The sequence below is a fragment of the Aspergillus brasiliensis genome (genome assembly GCF_001889945.1).
Source record: "Aspergillus brasiliensis CBS 101740 unplaced genomic scaffold ASPBRscaffold_13, whole genome shotgun sequence".
NCBI classification, from domain to species: domain Eukaryota; kingdom Fungi; phylum Ascomycota; class Eurotiomycetes; order Eurotiales; family Aspergillaceae; genus Aspergillus; species Aspergillus brasiliensis.
In genome coordinates, this window is record NW_027137454.1 from 517642 (window position 1) to 535186 (window position 17545).

The 17545-nt window shown below is 51.3% G+C and overlaps 8 protein-coding genes across 8 annotated transcripts; 5 read left to right on the forward strand and 3 right to left on the reverse strand.

Annotated features, from left to right (window-relative positions):
* Positions 1-212: 212 nt before the first annotated feature.
* Positions 213-1750, reverse strand: ASPBRDRAFT_33537 (uncharacterized protein; the record flags this gene model as incomplete). Its single annotated transcript, XM_067623131.1, has 3 exons — positions 213-364; positions 417-1560; positions 1613-1750. The coding sequence occupies 3 exons, from the start codon at positions 1748-1750 to the stop codon at positions 213-215; spliced, it is 1434 nt and encodes a 477-aa protein (XP_067475502.1).
* Positions 1751-2477: 727 nt separating this feature from the next.
* ASPBRDRAFT_133809 (oleate hydratase) lies at positions 2478-4146 on the forward strand (the record flags this gene model as incomplete). Its single annotated transcript, XM_067618551.1, has 2 exons — positions 2478-3022; positions 3075-4146. The coding sequence occupies 2 exons, from the start codon at positions 2478-2480 to the stop codon at positions 4144-4146; spliced, it is 1617 nt and encodes a 538-aa protein (XP_067475503.1).
* Positions 3916-5003, reverse strand: ASPBRDRAFT_322054 (3CxxC-type zinc finger protein). Its single transcript, XM_067622991.1, has one exon. It carries the CDS (start codon positions 4910-4912, stop codon positions 4358-4360), a length of 555 nt encoding a protein of 184 aa, XP_067475504.1. The 5' UTR covers positions 4913-5003; the 3' UTR covers positions 3916-4357.
* Positions 5004-5287: 284 nt separating this feature from the next.
* On the reverse strand, positions 5288-7803 carry ASPBRDRAFT_77959 (uncharacterized protein; the record flags this gene model as incomplete). Its single annotated transcript, XM_067629384.1, has 9 exons — positions 5288-5511; positions 5571-5628; positions 5686-5896; positions 5959-6117; positions 6173-6831; positions 6880-7137; positions 7189-7241; positions 7296-7376; positions 7696-7803. 9 exons carry the CDS (start codon positions 7801-7803, stop codon positions 5470-5472), a joined length of 1629 nt encoding a protein of 542 aa, XP_067475505.1. The 3' UTR covers positions 5288-5469.
* Positions 7804-8913: 1110 nt separating this feature from the next.
* Positions 8914-11567, forward strand: ASPBRDRAFT_47200 (mediator of RNA polymerase II transcription subunit 17). Its single transcript, XM_067625807.1, has 3 exons — positions 8914-9346; positions 9412-9797; positions 9847-11567. Exons 1-3 carry the CDS (start codon positions 9075-9077, stop codon positions 11118-11120), a joined length of 1932 nt encoding a protein of 643 aa, XP_067475506.1. The 5' UTR covers positions 8914-9074; the 3' UTR covers positions 11121-11567.
* A 354-nt stretch (positions 11568-11921) lies between these two features.
* On the forward strand, positions 11922-13430 carry ASPBRDRAFT_77961 (uncharacterized protein; the record flags this gene model as incomplete). Its single annotated transcript, XM_067629385.1, has 6 exons — positions 11922-12179; positions 12244-12541; positions 12597-12635; positions 12674-12897; positions 12950-13115; positions 13175-13430. The coding sequence occupies 6 exons, from the start codon at positions 11922-11924 to the stop codon at positions 13360-13362; spliced, it is 1173 nt and encodes a 390-aa protein (XP_067475507.1). The 3' UTR covers positions 13363-13430.
* Positions 13431-13752: 322 nt separating this feature from the next.
* ASPBRDRAFT_47203 (carnitine O-acetyltransferase CAT2) lies at positions 13753-16024 on the forward strand. Its single transcript, XM_067625808.1, has 4 exons — positions 13753-13958; positions 14025-14070; positions 14130-15792; positions 15862-16024. The coding sequence occupies exons 1-4, from the start codon at positions 13869-13871 to the stop codon at positions 15992-15994; spliced, it is 1932 nt and encodes a 643-aa protein (XP_067475508.1). The 5' UTR covers positions 13753-13868; the 3' UTR covers positions 15995-16024.
* A 727-nt stretch (positions 16025-16751) lies between these two features.
* On the forward strand, positions 16752-17505 carry ASPBRDRAFT_58289 (carbonic anhydrase; the record flags this gene model as incomplete). The annotated part of the gene is made up of 2 exons (XM_067627875.1): positions 16752-16764; positions 16850-17505. The coding sequence occupies 2 exons, from the start codon at positions 16752-16754 to the stop codon at positions 17503-17505; spliced, it is 669 nt and encodes a 222-aa protein (XP_067475509.1).
* Between the last annotated feature and the right edge of the window lie 40 nt (positions 17506-17545).

A 17545-nucleotide genomic window follows, 5' to 3' on the forward strand; every position in this document is an offset into this window, starting at 1 on the left:
GTGTTGAATTACTAATGAGCCCCGAAACAAATATACTCTCTCACTGACCAGCATGCCTGCTCTTTCACTGGCAAGCCTCTACACACAAACAGACGACTCTGTATCTCACACTTGACTACTGATCAAATCCATTCTTTGCAACGGATGAGCAACATTGGGATTCACTTTCACATCAGACCCACAGAAGCCATGCATAAACCAGTCCAGTCTGACTAAGGTTTGCCTGTCTGCTCTACATGGGATTTTGCTGGTGCATGTAGATCATGCCACTTGCGGAATACATTATGCGGATCGTACTTCTTCTTCAGCTTCTGTAATCGGGGCAGATTGGCGCCGAACAATTTCTCGGCACTCACGTCGTGTCCTACTGACATTAGCAAGGAAGCCTTACATACACTATTATCAAAACTACTTACCGGCAAGATTAGGATATGCGACGACTTGGTCATCAGTAATGCCTTGTTGCGCTTCCAGGACCTTGGAGATAAGGCTTCTCTGAAGAGCATGCATCTTCGCATCCAGATCAGGATCATGCCAACATAATATGAGGCCAAGGTTGTAGAAAGGCCCTCGATTGGCACACGCAGTTTCTTCAATGGGTACCTGCACAACCTTCGTGTAGGGAAGCAGCTCGAAGACCAATGCGCTATCTTCCATGCGAGGGTACATATTCATAGCCTCTTCGAATTGATTGTAAAGCTCTTGCAAAAGGCCTGTCTCGAGCGGTGGTATAATGTTAACGCCACCGATACTTTTGCGGCCCTCTGGAACTGGGTCGACATTCGCTATTGAATTCAGCTCCCCGTACGACTTCATGCCGGTTTGGTTGATCAGAGGATTCAGCGATATGATGGGCGAAAAGAACTCCTCGCCTTTGGACTGGGACCCATTATAGAAGAGCATGGCCAGGACTGCCATGTGTCCTATCTGTCGTGGAGCTGCGAATCCAAAGAAAAAGCCGCTATTCGGATCCTGGCGTTTATCGAACTCGTTTGCAAACTCGACAAGCATTGGCAGCTTATCCACATCAAAGTACATCAACCCGCCGAAAAAGGTATCTGGGACTTTGTGGGCACGGAATACAAATTCAGTAGCAACACCAAAGGCTTGTCCTGCGCCGCGGACTGCCCAGAAAAGGTCCGGGTAATTCTCGTCTGATGCTTCAACGATGCTACCGTCGGCTAGGACCACCTTGACACTCAGCAACTGGTCAACAATAAGGCCATGCTGCCCTGTTAGCCATCCAAAACCACCTCCTAATGCTGTCCCGCCTACTCCAGTGTGACTGGCGGTGGCGCCTACCACGGCTAGCCCATAAGGAGCAGTTGATTCATTCACTGTATCCCAGGTAGCGCCTCCCTGAACACACACCGTCTTGGAGGCAGGGTCTGTGAGGACCTTGCGCATGTTAGCCATGCTGATGACTACGCCTCCATGCGACGAGGAAGCCCCAGTGGTGGAGTGTCCCCCAGCCTCGACCACGAAGTCGATGTGATTCTTCCGGCAAAAGCGGACCACCTCAGCCACCTCTGATGTACTGGTTACACGTACAACAGCACCCTATAATTGGTCAGAATGAATATGAGGTCAGCAGTAATGACTGTAGGCATACAGCTTCTTTCTCGCACGTGTCGCTCCATCGGCGAATGCTCGTCGCATAATCATCGGACCCGATACAGACAACCTCAGCTCTGGTTCCTTCTAATTGCCTCCTCAACTCCAGTGCACGGGCGAATGAGAGGAAAGGCATGCTGGAGATGATTACATAGCCTCCGAACGGCTCATCATATAGGTTATATGGAGACTGACAAAGATTTGGAGGATTCTACCACACAACAGAGGATGGGCACCAATTTATCCCCGCATCTGTTTGAGTGCTAACAAACTGCCGCCGTTTGGCTGACAGGTACAGAAGAAAAGAGGTGACATGGAAATATTTTTCAAGATAGCCACTTTAAAGTTCAGGCTTCTGCATGGAGCACCGTCAACCACTTGGCGCAAATCATACGATTGACGGCTGCTTTATGCCGCAACCCTGACGTTCCATTAGACGTGGCTCATCCCACCATGGATGGATCTGCCTGGATCACGAACTGCATCACTTAAGGTTTCCTCAACCGCGGGCCCTTCCCACACATGGACAGGGACCTTCTAGATAGCTCTCTCGGGTTGACGAGGATGCCACACCCTCCGGCCAATAGCATAGAGGCCGCATATTTTGGGTGCACAGATTACGCTCTCTGTGCTCCAGCTCTCGTGATACTGCCAGTTCGTCGCATGACAGCCTGTTCATCGTGATGATATTATGACACTGTGGCTCCCCACACACTCCCAGTATTGCTGCCATTTCCCACTGGTGTGAGACCTTAGCAGTACATAGCATATGAGATCCACAGAGTATTCTCTTGCAGAAGCTCCACTTGTATATCGTTTTGCATCATCAAAACCTCGAGGAAATACCAGTCAACATCGTCAAGATGTATGGAGGAAACGGAAATATCAAGCGGGATCCGAAAACCACCCAAGCCTGGCTCATAGGTAGTGGGATTGCTTCTCTTGCCGGCGCAGTCCACCTCATTCACGACGCGGGTGTCCCTCCAGCGAATATCCACATCCTAGATGTCCACTCTCACGCAGGGGGTGGCATCAAAAGTTGTGGCGATCCAGAGAACGGCTACGTCTTGTACACCGGCAGTTTACCCTACTTCCATGATCGATGTGTAGAGCAGCTTCTTTCCCTGGTTCCCAACGCCGATAACCCAAAACGGTCACTCCTGGATAGCATTAAGGAGTTTGACCGGGCGACTTCTCCCAAACGGGGGGCACCGACACGTCTCATCAAACATGGAGACAAAGGTCCAGAATGTCTGCCTGCCAAGAGCCTTCAGATTGGACCGAAGTATCGCATGGAGCTGATCAAGTTGATGCTGGAAAATGAACGTACTCTTGGGGATAAAGCCATCCAGGACGCCTTCGATGAGGCATTCTTCAAGACCAACTTTTGGACGCTGTGGTCGACGACGTACGTTTATCTTCGTATTCGTTCCCTGCTACAAATTGCTGACGGTATACAGCTTCGCTATGCAGCCATGGCACAGCCTGGTGGAGTTCAAAAGATGTCTCTGTAAACATCTGGCCGAGATCGAACATCTCAACGATGTGAAGGCTCTCGATCGAACTAAATATACCATCTACGAGTCAGTTATCATGCCTATCGAATCATATTTGAGGTCAGAGGGAGTCGACTTCCATTTCAATGCCAAGGTTACGAATCTCCAGATGAACCCCAAAGAGGCCCTGACTACCGTCTCCGAGATTATCCTCAAAGACAACGGCGAACAAAAGACCATCTACGTGAAGCCCGACGACATTGTCATGGTAACTCTTGGATCAACCACCTCTGCGACCGAGAGGGGCTCAAACACCAACGCTCCGCCTGCCATCCCCCAGCACAACAAAGAGTTCCTAGATGATGACTGGGCCCTGTGGGTTGATCTGATGCAGGCTTCTATGGACTACGGAAACCCGTTCAACTTCCACAACAACGTCGATCAATCGACTCTGGAGACCTTCACAGTCACCCTTCGCGATAGCGACTTCATGGACCGCTACGAAAAGCTGACCCACAATAAACCCGGTACGGGGGCTCTGCTTTCCTTCGCTGACAGCAACTGGGGCCTTAGCATCAGTGTTCCGCGGCAGCCCGTGTGCTCTGACCAGCCGTCCTCCGTCGATGTATTCTGGGGCTATGGGCTGCATCCCGACAAGACTGGCAACTTTGTTCACAAGCCCATGTGCCAGTGCTCGGGGGAGGAGGTTCTGACCGAGGTGCTATCCCAGCTAGGAATGCCCGTGGAAGACATACTCCCGAAATCGATCACGAACCCGGTTCTGATGCCCATGGCCACGGCTCCGCTGATGCCTCGTCGTCATGATTATCGACCCGACGTTATACCTGCTCAAAGCAGGAACTTGGCCCTGGTGGGACAGTATGTTGAGATCCCGGAGGATACCACTCTCAGCATGGAGTACAGCGTGCGCGGTGCCCAAATGGCAGTGTTCTCGGCCATGAAGCTTAACAAGCACCCGCCGAAGATTGAACGGCACCTTTTGTTATCTGTTTTTGATTTGCTCGGCGGTGCTTAATTGATACCTCGTGATTTGACATATATGCCCTGGTTATTGTAGTCCCAAGTAATGTCTTGGATATTCCTGTACTCTCTGTCCCCAAGCAAACGTGTCTTCAAGTCTGTCATTTGTCATTACAATCGTTCAATATCCTATGCTGCTGCCATTTAATGTGATATAACAACAGACTGATAAATACCAATTCCAAGTATCTTCCCAAATCTCCCATTTACCAATTCTCATCCCCGACATCCACATCTACATCCCCAAAAGAACACCTCCCAGCCTTACACCCCTCACACAACTCCCTATTATGCGGCTTCGTCCTCTTCCTCTCATAGACCGGCCTTTCAACATCCACCCCATACCACCTCTTCATCCGATACGCAATCCTCTCCGCATAGCTCTCCTCATCCAGAAACGGCCGACTCAGCGCATTACACCTCTTACATCGCTGATGATACACCCGAGCATTATATTCGTTCCCCTCGTATAGCCGTATTGTGATGGCGATCTTCTTGCTTGTCCACCCCGTGGATCTGCAGGAGTCGTTGGTGCAGATGAAGCGGCCCATGATGTTGGTGTCGTATTCTCTTTTGCTGCTGTGGGAGTCGTCGAAGGGGTGGAAGGATAGGGAGGTTAGGGCGACGGGGGAGAGGGTGTCTGAGGAGAGGTGGGTGAGGACGTCGATGTGGAGGGCTGGGTACATCGACCAGCGGTTGCGGGGGAGGGTGGTGGATTTGGATTTAGAGTTGGATTTGGGGTTGGATTTGCGAGAGGGCATGGTGGGAGTTGGTGATTATTGTTATTTAGGGGATGGATGTTTTGTTGATTAAGGGTATCCGATGTATGGAGTGAAGCTCTTTGAATTCAAGAGAATCAAAAGGGGTAGAATGGAGCGGGGTATATTGGGTAGTTATGAGCAAGGCTGATGGCTGTGCTCGAGTTGCATGTATGTTCCCACCTATAGGAATGTGTTATCTCCTCTCCGGATGCAGTACTTAGTAACTGGGACAGGGTACTAGGGTTACTACCTGTAATTGGCTTGGGTGTTGGTGATCATTATGGTCTAGGATTCTGTGATCATCATTTTTTTGACAGGGGCATATAACAATGAGAAATAGGATATGAATGGGTTTTTTTGTCCATTTGATTCAATCCATATTCATATTCATATCCTATACCTAGTTGCTAGCTATGCAGGTACTTCAGCATATAAAGCAAGAACATGGCTGGTCCTGAATACTGTCCAATTCCTTGAATACATCTATATCCATAAACACTGCATGCTGCATGTGCGATATCAACTCTTTATACAGACACAAAGCTGAGCCTCGGCCATCAAGCACCACCTGCGGCTGCCACTATATTTGCACGTTCATTCTGAAATGGTTCTTAGTATGGAGGTCAATTCAAGTTATAGAAGAATTAGACGGACTCACGGCCATAAAGATCGCGCAAACTAAGCTGATTCCAGCACCAACACTTACACAGACAAAACTTTAAAGTGCTATTAGTATCCCGGATGTCAAGGAAAGGATCTTAGGTTTCACTGACATATAGTGCCAAGCATGTACGATGATATCCAGCGCTTGTTCTCGAACGTTTTCAGGAAGTGTTTTAAGCAGCCCACTACTCGTTCCCGAAACTATTTGAGAAACTTGGTCTCGGGGTAAGTTGGGAAGCAACTTGAAAAGACCGTTTTGGGCGACATTGACAAAGACCGCGCCAGTCGTGGACAGTCCAAGGGCCATTCCGGTGAGTTGTGCTGGAAAGTGTAAGTGAATCCGACATCTTCGAAGGAAAATACTGAAGGGAGCGGTAACAAACCCAGAAGCATCAATGCGAGTCCGTCGGCAGCTTCAGAAGGCGTGGTAACCGCCTGGATTACACCAAAAGCAGCCTGGGTATATGAACCAGCACCTAAACCTAGCACAACTTCAAGTCCGTACAGAATACTCGGTCTTGTATGGGTGCTGACGACCGTGGCTATGGTTTATCAGTCATGGAACTTGTCAATCAAGGGTGACCGTGACAGGCTCACCAAGGATAATGGCAGGAATGAGTGCTGATATACTCCCAATCAAGTACCACGGCTTACAGTACCCAAGGCGAGTCATCATAACGCCATTCAATTGGATGGCCACAATGAGTAGGAAGATTAAGGGAAGCAACCTGACCGCAGATCGAATTGCATCGTCTCCGCGAGTGAATTGGAAATAGATTGGGATGTAGTATACACTCGGATACGTCACCATTCCCACTGCAGCGCATGCAATGAAGAGGAGTGTCGGTTCCTTCTGCTTGAACAGATGCATTGGGAGTAATCGGTTGTGAAAAGAGGTGGCGAACATGAGGCCCTGTTGGATAAGAAACAGAGCCCAAAGCGCACCCGATACTATGAACAAAGCGATAATAGGACCGCTGCTCCAAGCATATAATGTCCCACCAAAGTTGATTGCCATCACCAAGGCCGTAAATGATGCAACGTTGAGTAAGCTACCGACCCAATCGAAGTCAGAGAGTTTCTGTCGCCATGATACTCCTGGCATGGGATCTCTGGACGGAATCACAAAAATGTATGGTGGTATCAGAATGGCCCCGAAAAGGAGATTGATGTAGAATGCCCAGCGCCAGGTATATCGTTCAAAGCCGCCCCCGACGATAGGACCAAGAACGGTTCCTAGATCCCAAACCAGTCCGCTGATTCTGTGTTAGCCATCTGTTTGTGAACTCACAGGATCTACTTACGTCAAGCTCAAGTACTGTGGACGTTCACGACTCGTTGTATTGGTTGACAGAAGGGCCAGAATACCAAAGTACATTCCATTTCCACCTGCACCTGCAAAAACACGTCCTACTATCTCAGCATTCATGGTAGGGGCGGCGCCACAGAGCGCAGAGGCAGCCATAAATATAATTGTGGATACGATATACAGCCACTTGGAGTCGAAGAGGGCGTAGAGCTTTCCGTAAATGAGGACCATTGCGACTCCACCGATCATGAATCTGTTTCACGATGATAAGAAATGTTCATGGGGATTTGAAATTCGAACTCACCCCGCCGATAACCATGGCAAATCCTCAACCGAGTCAAAATGATTGACGATTGCCTGTAACCCTTAATATCACCTTTTCTCTCTTATCTGTTTGTGAACAACACCTACCGGTGCGATATTAGCAACGATAGTGTTATCCAGAGCATAGATAAAACTGCCTGTTAGTGTGCTCGATAAGAAAAGAAACCACTGGAGATATTAGCAATATACTTCGAGACTCGATATGCCTGGATTTATTACTCTAAAGCCATGGACTTGCCGCTCCGCTTGGAAATTCTGTGCAGGTTCAGATGGGGATTCGGGGATCTTTGTCGTCCGCAAGTCTCTGCACAGTCGACGAGTCTGGCATGATGATGACTTGTTTTGATGAGCAGCGGGAAGTCCAGAAGGCCTGAGAAGGGGCAGCAAAGATCGAGTTATGCGTGTGTGAAAAGTTGGTAAACGGCTAAGATGGAGCTAGGAGAGAGAGGGATTGCTCGGGTTGATGTTGTTAGTAACTGAAGTATACTAGCTGGTGAGTCTCCTCAATTTGGCATTGAGCAAATATTTTAGACCTGTACAGGAGACTGCAGGCCAGGTCTCTGTGCTGGTACAGATAGACATCTTTTCCAGACATGTTGATCGATGACAAATATCTCAAAGCCGAGAGATGAGTAGATTCTGGCGTGGTTGGCGTGGTTGGCGTGATCAGATCTAAGGAGTAAGCACCGTCGTAAGCGCTAATAAAGTGAGGTTACATCTTGGGGTTTGGCGCACCTACAGCAATCCTGGATTAAGTTGCGTTAGGAAAACCGTGGAGATGGCATGGAAGGGCCAATGGCGGCCCAGTCTCCGTGGGGTATCACAAGGCATCGCGAGTATCTCTTTGTTACAGTTTTGCTGACAAAAGCATGGACATACTAGGCCGCTGGCGGCGCGAAAGGGGGCTGGTTCATAGTACCTAGTCCGGTGGTACATATACCAGCGAAGCTAAGCTAACAGGAACAGGGGATGTAAGTGATCCTAGGGATTGACAAAGAATCATGGGAATCCTACTGGATTACAATGCCTTTACGATGTTGCGCTATGGCGTAATTCCAAGAGTTAGGTCCCCTTGCTAGTTGATTCTTTTGATTGTCGATAGCTATTTGGGGGTGGATGGGATGGCTTGGAGGGGTATATTCGAGTTGGATGAGGTTAATGATGTTGTCTTCTAATGGAGAAACAAAGAACTAGACAAGAGCTGGGTGCATTAAGTAAAGCTGACCAAGGCTTGCGGTGTGCTCAGATCGCCTGCGTGTTCCACCTACAGGGATGTTTAGGTACAGTTATCTCCTCTCTGGTAGTCGTACCAGGGATAGCATGTGTTCTACGACCGGCTTGGGTGGTGCTTCACTATGCTCTATGCTGTCAGCATTATTATTTGACAGGATATGAAGCAGTGGGAAACAGGATATGAAATGGGGGTTTGCTCGGTCTCAACTTGTGGTAGATTGAAGCATCTCCGCTCATGCGAAGATGTCTCTCATGTTTGCGATCTATCACTGATTATGCTGTAGCCAGTTATGCCTTCCAGAAGGTAAACTGACATACCCCCTGCCTTACATACCATGAGGTGCCTTTCCTCTAAATCAGTCGTATGAAGAACTATGGTGATAGTGTATATTGGCGACACTGTGATGTATACCAAATGACTTGCCTTGGATAGTACTCCTATGTTCCTGAGGCACAAACTGAGCCCCACATTACACGCTAGTCCAAGACAGGATTACCTCACTAGCTCCAAATCAGTCACGTGCTTCCTATCAGCAATCCAATCAGTCCAATCAGTCCGTCACCATCTCTCCAAGCATCCAACAACAATATACCTTCACCTCAGACTGCCACCCGGCAGAGCGGACTGCAACCATGGCCGACTCATTCAGCCTCCCCCTGCGCCCGCTCACCGAGAAGCCCGACCGCCCCGATACCCTGCCGATTGAGATTGCCCAAATCAACGCCCGATGGGGATCCTTCCGCGACGTGAACGAGGAGACACTGCTGGCCAAAATCGAAGAGGACAAGAACCGGGACCCATGGGAGGAGGAAGACGAGGCTGACAAGCCTGCCGAGGATGTGGACTCGACCGAGCGTCTGGAGACATTGTACAAGCGGCGCACCGAGATCTTGCAGTTCGCTATGTAAGTAGGTGGTCTGCTGTTGGGAGTGGTGGACAATTGGCTAATTGGTTCAATGCTGGGTGAAGGCAGGCGCATATGGAGGCGCTGTTCGCTTTAGATTTCGTTTCGCTTCTGCTCTCCAAGCATACCCCTCGTCAGGCGGAGACCTCCATGTCGACGTTCTTGAAACAGGTTGCGCCGCTTGGGTCGTTGAATGCGGAGATCGTTGAGCCGCCGCCGAAGTCGGAGGCTGCTCTGCAGGATGTGAAGACTGTGTCGCGGGGTTGGAGGGCGCAAAATTTCAATGCTGCTGCTAATAAATTGCTCAACTCGGCGACGCGCTTAGAAAAGGAAGTCGTCTCTGAGACGAAGTACTGGGACGAGGTGCTGGCGGTCAAGGAGAAAGGATGGAAGGTCTGCAGGTTGCCTCGGGAGAGAACTGCTTTGGGGGTACAATACGGGTTCTTGGAAGGTGGGATGGCCCCGTGCTTTTGCTTGATTGATGCTGACGTATTCTATAGCTACGCCTATATTCCGAGATCGGGGTCTTGCTGCTCTAAGAAGGGCTGATGATGGAAGCTTAATACTGGATAAGGGTCTGGCACCGCAGAAGACGAGGACTGTTCGGGTGCGTGTGAAACACCGCGGACAAATTACGGGATGCTCCAAAATGCCGGATGCTATCCCCGATGCAGCGTCGGTCGAGCGCAGGATCTTGCAAGCACGCGACACGGTGTATGAGGAGGAGCTATTCCACGAATTGATGCGCGAAGCACGTATCATGGGCAATCATGGTGTGACGACTCGTCAGAACCTGGTCCGATTGCCGATATCCGAAGATCAAGAGATCCTGCTGGATCTGGTAGATGCGGACCGTGAAACGCCCGACGAAGACAGAATAGAGTCAACAGAACACGACGTCCTTGCCAATGGTCTTTCACATTCAATTCGGATCCTGCTTGCGTATGCACACCGCCAGAATCTGCAACGCAGGACTCAACCGCCGCCTCCACTTTCCCAGAAACGCCGTCATACCCCCGAGTATCAGCTCTTGCGCCCCATCATGGCGTATCTCCAACATAGCTCCCACGTCCGGTGGCTGGAGTCCTTCATGAACGATATTTACCGGGTTTTGCGCGCGGCAGGAGTCGAGCGTGGTTTCCACGCTGTGCCTTTTGCGACCGTCAGCCTTCCCAAGGTGCAGCCGGCTGTTCCGAAAGTAGAGGGTCTGGTACAACAGTTCCTGATGCCCTTCGAATCGACATTCTCCGGACACTTGATCACCCCTCAGAGCTCTTTCCGCGTGAAAATCCGCACCAATCCGGCGTCGCCGCCACTTGGCACCCACTACGACATTTCTATTGACCTACATCACCATCCCGAAGTGAAGCCCCCTGGTCGGGTTGGATTGCAGACTGAAGTAGCTGCAGCTCTCATGCATTTCGTAAAGCTGGACATCGTGTCGGCCATCGCGGCTCAAGGCTCCAAGGCCAAAAACACTACCACGAAAGAAGGCGCCGAGGGAAGTAAGACTTTGACCTGGGAGGCGGCATACCCGCACCACGGCGAACTGCTGGCGCTGTCGACGGCTGGCCAAAGCAAGAAGCTGAAGGTTAGTCTGTCACAGAAGGAATTGACGGTGGAAACATTTTCACTTCGAGGTCTTGATGGGTTTGGCCAATCGGGCGCCACGAAGGCTCCGAGTTTGCAATCTCAAACGTGGACATCCGACCAGACCGGTTCCCAGCCTGGTTTGATGGAATTTATCGCTGAGGCGTCGCGGGAGCAGTCTTGATCGAGCAACTTGATCACGTAGAAATTTTCTTGTAAGATTGGAGCATGTGGCGAACTGCTGGATAGTGATAGATAGTGGTTTATGTATTGATACCCATGACAAAGTGATTCAAGTGGCTGGCACAAACATGTGAATGGTCCAAGCCTCCAATGACTTATCTGGTTGTAAATATCCTGGATGACCGCCTGAGGGATTCGGAGACGCGGGACGGATGAAAGGAGATGCACTTCACGTGGTGCACTCAGCTTCAAGCAATATGCGTTGTCCAGACTAATGTGTGCCAGTGACGCAGCATCCTGCTACTAGTCATGACGCCGCCCTCTCATGTGGAGATGCCGATGGGATTCTGCTGATGCCCGAGTGCCTCCGACCGAGGGAGACCAGACAAGACAAGACACCTCCCTACGGTCGCCCGTATGAGCCATTCCGGCAGCTTCCCCCGCATTCCGCTCTCACTGCGGCCGGACCGTCGGCTGCTCCGGCTGAGCTGCAGCTGGCATACAGTGCATCTGAAGAGGATACACAACTGACTTCCAGTTAAGCTTCAGGCTAGATCTATGCCGGTGAACATCCATAGAACTTGGGTTTTAACCTGGCCCGGTAGGTTGTTGCCGCTGTTCCTCGACGGACCGAGGCTGGCGGCGAGTCTGGGGCAATGCGGTCTTTACTAGCGTGTACCGCCGCGTTTTAAGGTTGTCTCGTACCGCTAGTAATTCTGATACTGTAAACAAATCAATCACCCTTTTGGTAGATACTGAATAACCTCAGGTAGCTGGTACCACCAATTTCCCATGTGCGTTGATGGTTTCTCTGCTGAAGTGGACCCGAGCCTTTGTCCATCCTCGTAGAGCTCCTCTACCACCTCGGCGTTTCCCAACTACCGGATTCACAACGATTCCAGCGTCTACAATCCTCGAGGAGGAGCGCTTCAGCTCCTTCAGGAATGGCAACTACTATCCTGTCAACATTGGCGACATCTTCGCCTCCAAGTACCAGGTCCTCGGGAAGTTAGGATACGGATCGACGTCCACCGTCTGGCTAGATCAGGATCTCCAGTTCGTTCCCTTCCTGCTCCATATCATATACCAACCGGCGAACTGATGCTATGACCATGACCCTCAAGATCTATACCCGCGATAAATCCCATACGGAAGAGTTCAACATATACCAGCACATAAGTCAGGGAAATCCATCTCATACTGGATACAGCTATGTACGAGCAGCGCTTGATACTTTCATCATCCCCCATCCTGGGGGTGATCATCCCTGTCTAGTCCAACAGCCCATGTGGGATAGTTTCCACGATTTGCTGTTTCGGAATCCCCGCCGACGGTTCACGGAGGATCTGCTCAGATACGGTCTGATGCAAGTGTTTCTCGCCTTAGACTACTTGCATAGCGAATGCAAGGTTGTTCATACGGGTGCGAGTGCCCTTGTCTCGAAAGAGGACAAGTACTGATCTGTGTCTACTGGTAGATATCAAGGGCGGCAATATCCTCCAAGAAATTGAGGATGGTTCAATCCTGGATGCGTTTACTACCGATGAAATGGAGAGGCCCTTCCACGGAAGCTCGTTGACGGAATGCCGGTGTATGCTTCGCGACGGTTCGGGCTCCCCAGGACCTTTGGTCGGGCTGTTCTGAGCGACTTTGGTTCTGCGGTCCGTGGCGATGAGAAAAGAGATCATGATGCGCAGCCTGCTGTTTACAGGTCACCGGAGGTGATGTTGCAGACGGAGTGGAGTTATCCGATAGACATTTGGAATGTGGGTGTTATGGTATGTCCTGCTTCTTGTTTGGGCTTGTGGTAAGGGTTTCTGATGGTATTAGATCTGGGACCTGTTTGAAGGCAAGCATATGTTCTACGGGGAGGATCCGGACGGGAAAGGATACTCGAGTCGTGCGCATCTGGCTGAAGTTATTGGCCTTCTGGGACATCCACCGTTGGATCTATTGCAACGGGGGAGGCGAAGTCACGAGTTCTTTACTGAAGAGGGTATGTGATCTGATCCTTAAGAACCTAAAATATTGGCATTAGACTGAACAGACCGGTAGGGCGGTGGAAGCAAGAAATCCCAATACCGCATACCGGAGGACTCGAAACGTCAGAGGAATACCTCGAAGGAAGCAACAAGAAGGCATTTTTGAGTTTCATGAGAGGGATGCTTCAATGGCGACCAGAAGATAGAAAGACGGCGCAGGAGCTGCTGCGAGACCCGTGGCTGAATGGAGAGACCATATAGAGCTTATAGAATGTCACTGTAGCTCGTTCCTTGATTACAGCTGCACTGCTATACCGGCAGCTGTCCAGTACCCCATGGGGTCAGACCGCGTCCCAAAGTATCAACTGATCAGGGGCATCATGTTGATGGCCAGAAATTGGGACAACTCCGTCTCCACCGGCCCAAAGTGAGTTCCTCGGCGATCCGGTTGACCACATTACCCAGATTACCGTTACATACACGGCATCCCCACCAGTCGGCGGACCAACTTGAAAGACCCACCCCAACCGTGACAATACGTGACCATCCAGCAGTCGGCTGATCCTGGCTTCCATCCAGCCGAGGTATCTTTCCCTCTCTCACTCGCTCCCTTCCTGGTCTTTAACACTGTCTATTATCTCATGTGGCCTTCCCCTGCTGCCTTTTTAGCCCACTCTTCTCTGCTCTCCTTCTTCTCTCTACTTAACCATCTCTAATTCTTCCTTCTCCTTCTCATCATCTCCCCCGTCCCTTCACAACCGCGAGGTATGTTCGCGGCTTCGAGCAGAACCCGTCTCTCCACTCTCCCCCGGACCCGTCTCTCCCCCGGCAACTCGCTCCTCGCCAGATCCGCCGTGGTAAGTTTGTGTCTATAACAGACTATCAAGGAAGATTATGGCAGCTAATCGTGAATTCTACCTTAGACACCCATAATGGCACCCCGGCGCAAAGCATCTTCGGTCCCTGAGGGTAAGCGATCACATGCAATCACAACTCGGAATCCCCATTGACACGTTGTGAATGAATAGGCTACAAAGAAGACCTCTCCAAAGGCAAGATGCTCCGCTTTGAAGACTCCCTCCCCCGTCTGCCGGTCCCCTCTCTGGAAGAAACGGGTCGCCGCTACCTCAAGTCCGTCCACGCGCTGGTCTCCGAGGCCGAATATGAGCGCACCAAGAAGGCCGTCGACGCCTTTGTCCGCCCGGGTGGTGAGGGTGAGCCCCTGCAGGAAAGGTTGCTCGCCCGCGCCGCCGACCCCAAGGTTAAGAACTGGATTCTTGAGTGGTGGAATCACGCCGCCTACCTGGGCTACCGGGACCCTGTCATTCCCTACGTTTCCTACTTCTACTCCTACCGCGACGACCGCGCCCGTCGGGAACCCGCCAAGCGTGCCGCCTCGGTTGCGACCGCCGCCCTGGAGTTCAAGCGCCAGGTCGACGATGGCTCCTTGGAGCCTGAATACATGCGCGGCCAGCCCATTTCTATGAGCTCCTACGAGTACATGTTCAACTGCTGCCGCATCCCCGGTGACAGTGTCGACTACCCCCAGAAATACCAGGCCAAGGACAACGAGCACATTGTGGTCGTGCGCAAGAACCAATTCTTCAAGGTGCCTCTGACCGTCAACGGCAAGCGCCTGAACAACTCCGAGCTGCAGCGCCAGTTTGAGCGCATCTACGAGGTCGCTCAGCCGGCTCCCCCGGTCGGCGTCTTGACCGTCGCTAACCGCGACCTGTGGGCCGATGCACGGAAGAAGCTGTTGGCCGCGCACCCGGCCAATGAGCAGGCATTGCGCGACATCGAGTCCAGCGGGTTCGTCGTCTGTCTGGACAACGCCGCGCCCGTCACGCTGGAGGAGCGCGCCCACCAGTACTGGCACGGTGATGGCACCAACCGCTGGTTCGACAAGCCTCTGCAGTTCATCATCAACGACAATGGCACCGCTGGGTTCATGGGCGAACACAGCATGATGGACGGCAGCCCCACCCACCGCCTCAATGACCACTTGAACAATCTCATTTTCAACCACAAGATCGACCTCTCCGAGCAGCCAGTGCGGTCTGACCTGCCGGACCCTCGTCCCATCAACTTCCACCTGGACGGCCCCGTGCTGAAGGCAATCGACGCCGCCAACAAGGAACACCGCCAGCAGATCTCGTCGCACGAGCTCCGGGTCCAGGCCTACCAGGGCTACGGCAAGGGTCTCATCAAGAAGTTCAAGTGCAGTCCGGATGCGTACGTGCAGATGATCATCCAGCTGGCCTACTTCAAGATGTACGGCAAGAACCGCCCGACCTACGAGTCTGCCTCGACCCGCAAGTTCCAGGAGGGCCGCACGGAGACCATCCGCACGGTGTCGGACGAGAGCGTAGCCTTCTGCAAGGCCATCAGCGATCCTGCCGTCCCTCGCGAGGAGGCAGTCCGTCTGCTCCGCAAGGCGCTGGCCGCCCACACGAAGTACACGACGGAAGCCGGCGATGGCCGTGGTGTGGACCGCCACCTGTTCGGTCTGAAGAAGTTGCTGCGTGAGGGAGAGAAGCTGCCTGCTATTTATGAAGACCCGGCATTTGCGTACAGTAGCTCGTGGTACCTGTCGACCAGTCAGTTGAGCTCGGAGTTCTTCAACGGCTACGGATGGAGTCAGGTGATTGACGATGGATTCGGCATTGCCTATATGATTAACGAGAACAGGTAAGTCCATACCCTTGATGTTGAAAGGCCCCTATCTTGATGGTTGATTGCTTACTGACTGACTGATAGTTTGAACTTCAACATTGTCTGCAAGCGCCTTGGAGCGGAGCGCATGAGCTACTACTTGAACGAGGCGGCATCTGACATGAGAGACATGCTGATGCCTGACTTGGCTGCCCAGAGCGAGAAGGCCAAGATGTAAGATAGATAGATTTAGCCATATACCAGTGAATATATTAGACCGTTATTATTGAATACATATACTGCATAGTAGAGAAATAATCAACCAGTAGACTAAATGCCACATGTCATACTCCACCATCTGAAACAACCTCACCCCAATATGCCAACATCTCCCGCCAGTGCCGACACACCCGAACACTAGCGTTTCATCTCCTTATCAACCGATAAGAGCATCCTAATAGTAGTACTACTATTTTTATTTCCGTCCTTAGCCGATAGATTGATCCAGATTATTTCGGAAGTATATCCCTTGATATCGGGATATTAATCCCTCATCCTCATCCCATCCCCTTAATGATATCATATCTACTAGACATAGAATATGTATATGCCTCACTGATCGTACAATCGAGTCTGTGCTCTGATATTAGTAGTGGTATGGACGAATAGGATGTGTCGGATGCGGAAATTATGCGGCGTAGAGGTCATGTGTATAGATCGATCTGGATCATGCAATTTGCATTGTTGTTCAGTTGGTGATGGATGATGGATGGATAGGGGACGGGTATACGGCATGTACAGATGTTCTCCTTGGAGGAGTAGTAACAGGGAGGATATCAGTATAGAATAAATACTGCAGATGGTACGCCCTTCCAGTATGCTCTTTAGCACTCTTCTACCTACTATATCATATTCTATCTACAACGTTGAAGTCATCGACAACAATACCAACCCCAACATCAATCAACTCATACACATAGCAACTACAACCAATCATGGCAGTCACAGGTACTCCTCCCTCCCCCCATCCTCCCTGAGTTCTATCCCCCATCAACCTATTAACACACCACTAACCAACTCCCTACCCAACCAGACATCCACCAGCACCCCCAACCCACCACCAAAAATCCAGAGAAAGATCCCTACACCAAAGCCCTAACCTTGAATTCCCTCTGGGCCCAAAAAATCACCCTCCAAAACCCCACGCTCTTCCCCTCCCTAGCAGTGGCCCAACACCCCCAAATCCTCTGGATCGGCTGTTCCGACTCGCGGTGTCCCGAGACCACGCTCCTGGACTTGAACCCCGGGGACGTCTTCGTCCATCGCAATATCGCGAATGTCGTGCACGCTGGTGATGTGAATTGCGCGGCGGTGGTGGAGTATGCCGTGGTGCATTTGGGGGTCAGGCATGTGGTGCTTTGTGGGCATACTTCTTGTGGGGGGGTGGGAGCGGTTTTATCTTCTTCGGAGAAGAAGGGGGGAAGTAATGGGGATATGGATGGGAGTGTGTTGGAACAGTGGTTGAGTCCGTTGAAGAGGGTGAGGGATAGGTATATGGCCGAGTTGGAGGGGATACATGGGGAGTATGAGAGGGGGGTGAGGTTGGTGGAGTTGAATGTGTTGGAGGGGGTTAGAGTGCTGAAGGGGATGGAGGTGGTGAAGAGGGCGGTGGAGAGGGGGGAGGTACAGGTTCATGGGGTGGTTTATGATGTTGGGTCGGGGGTGGTGAGGGAGTTGGATGTGGAATAGAGTAGAATGGTTTGTATTTGGTCTGGTGGGTGCGGTTGTC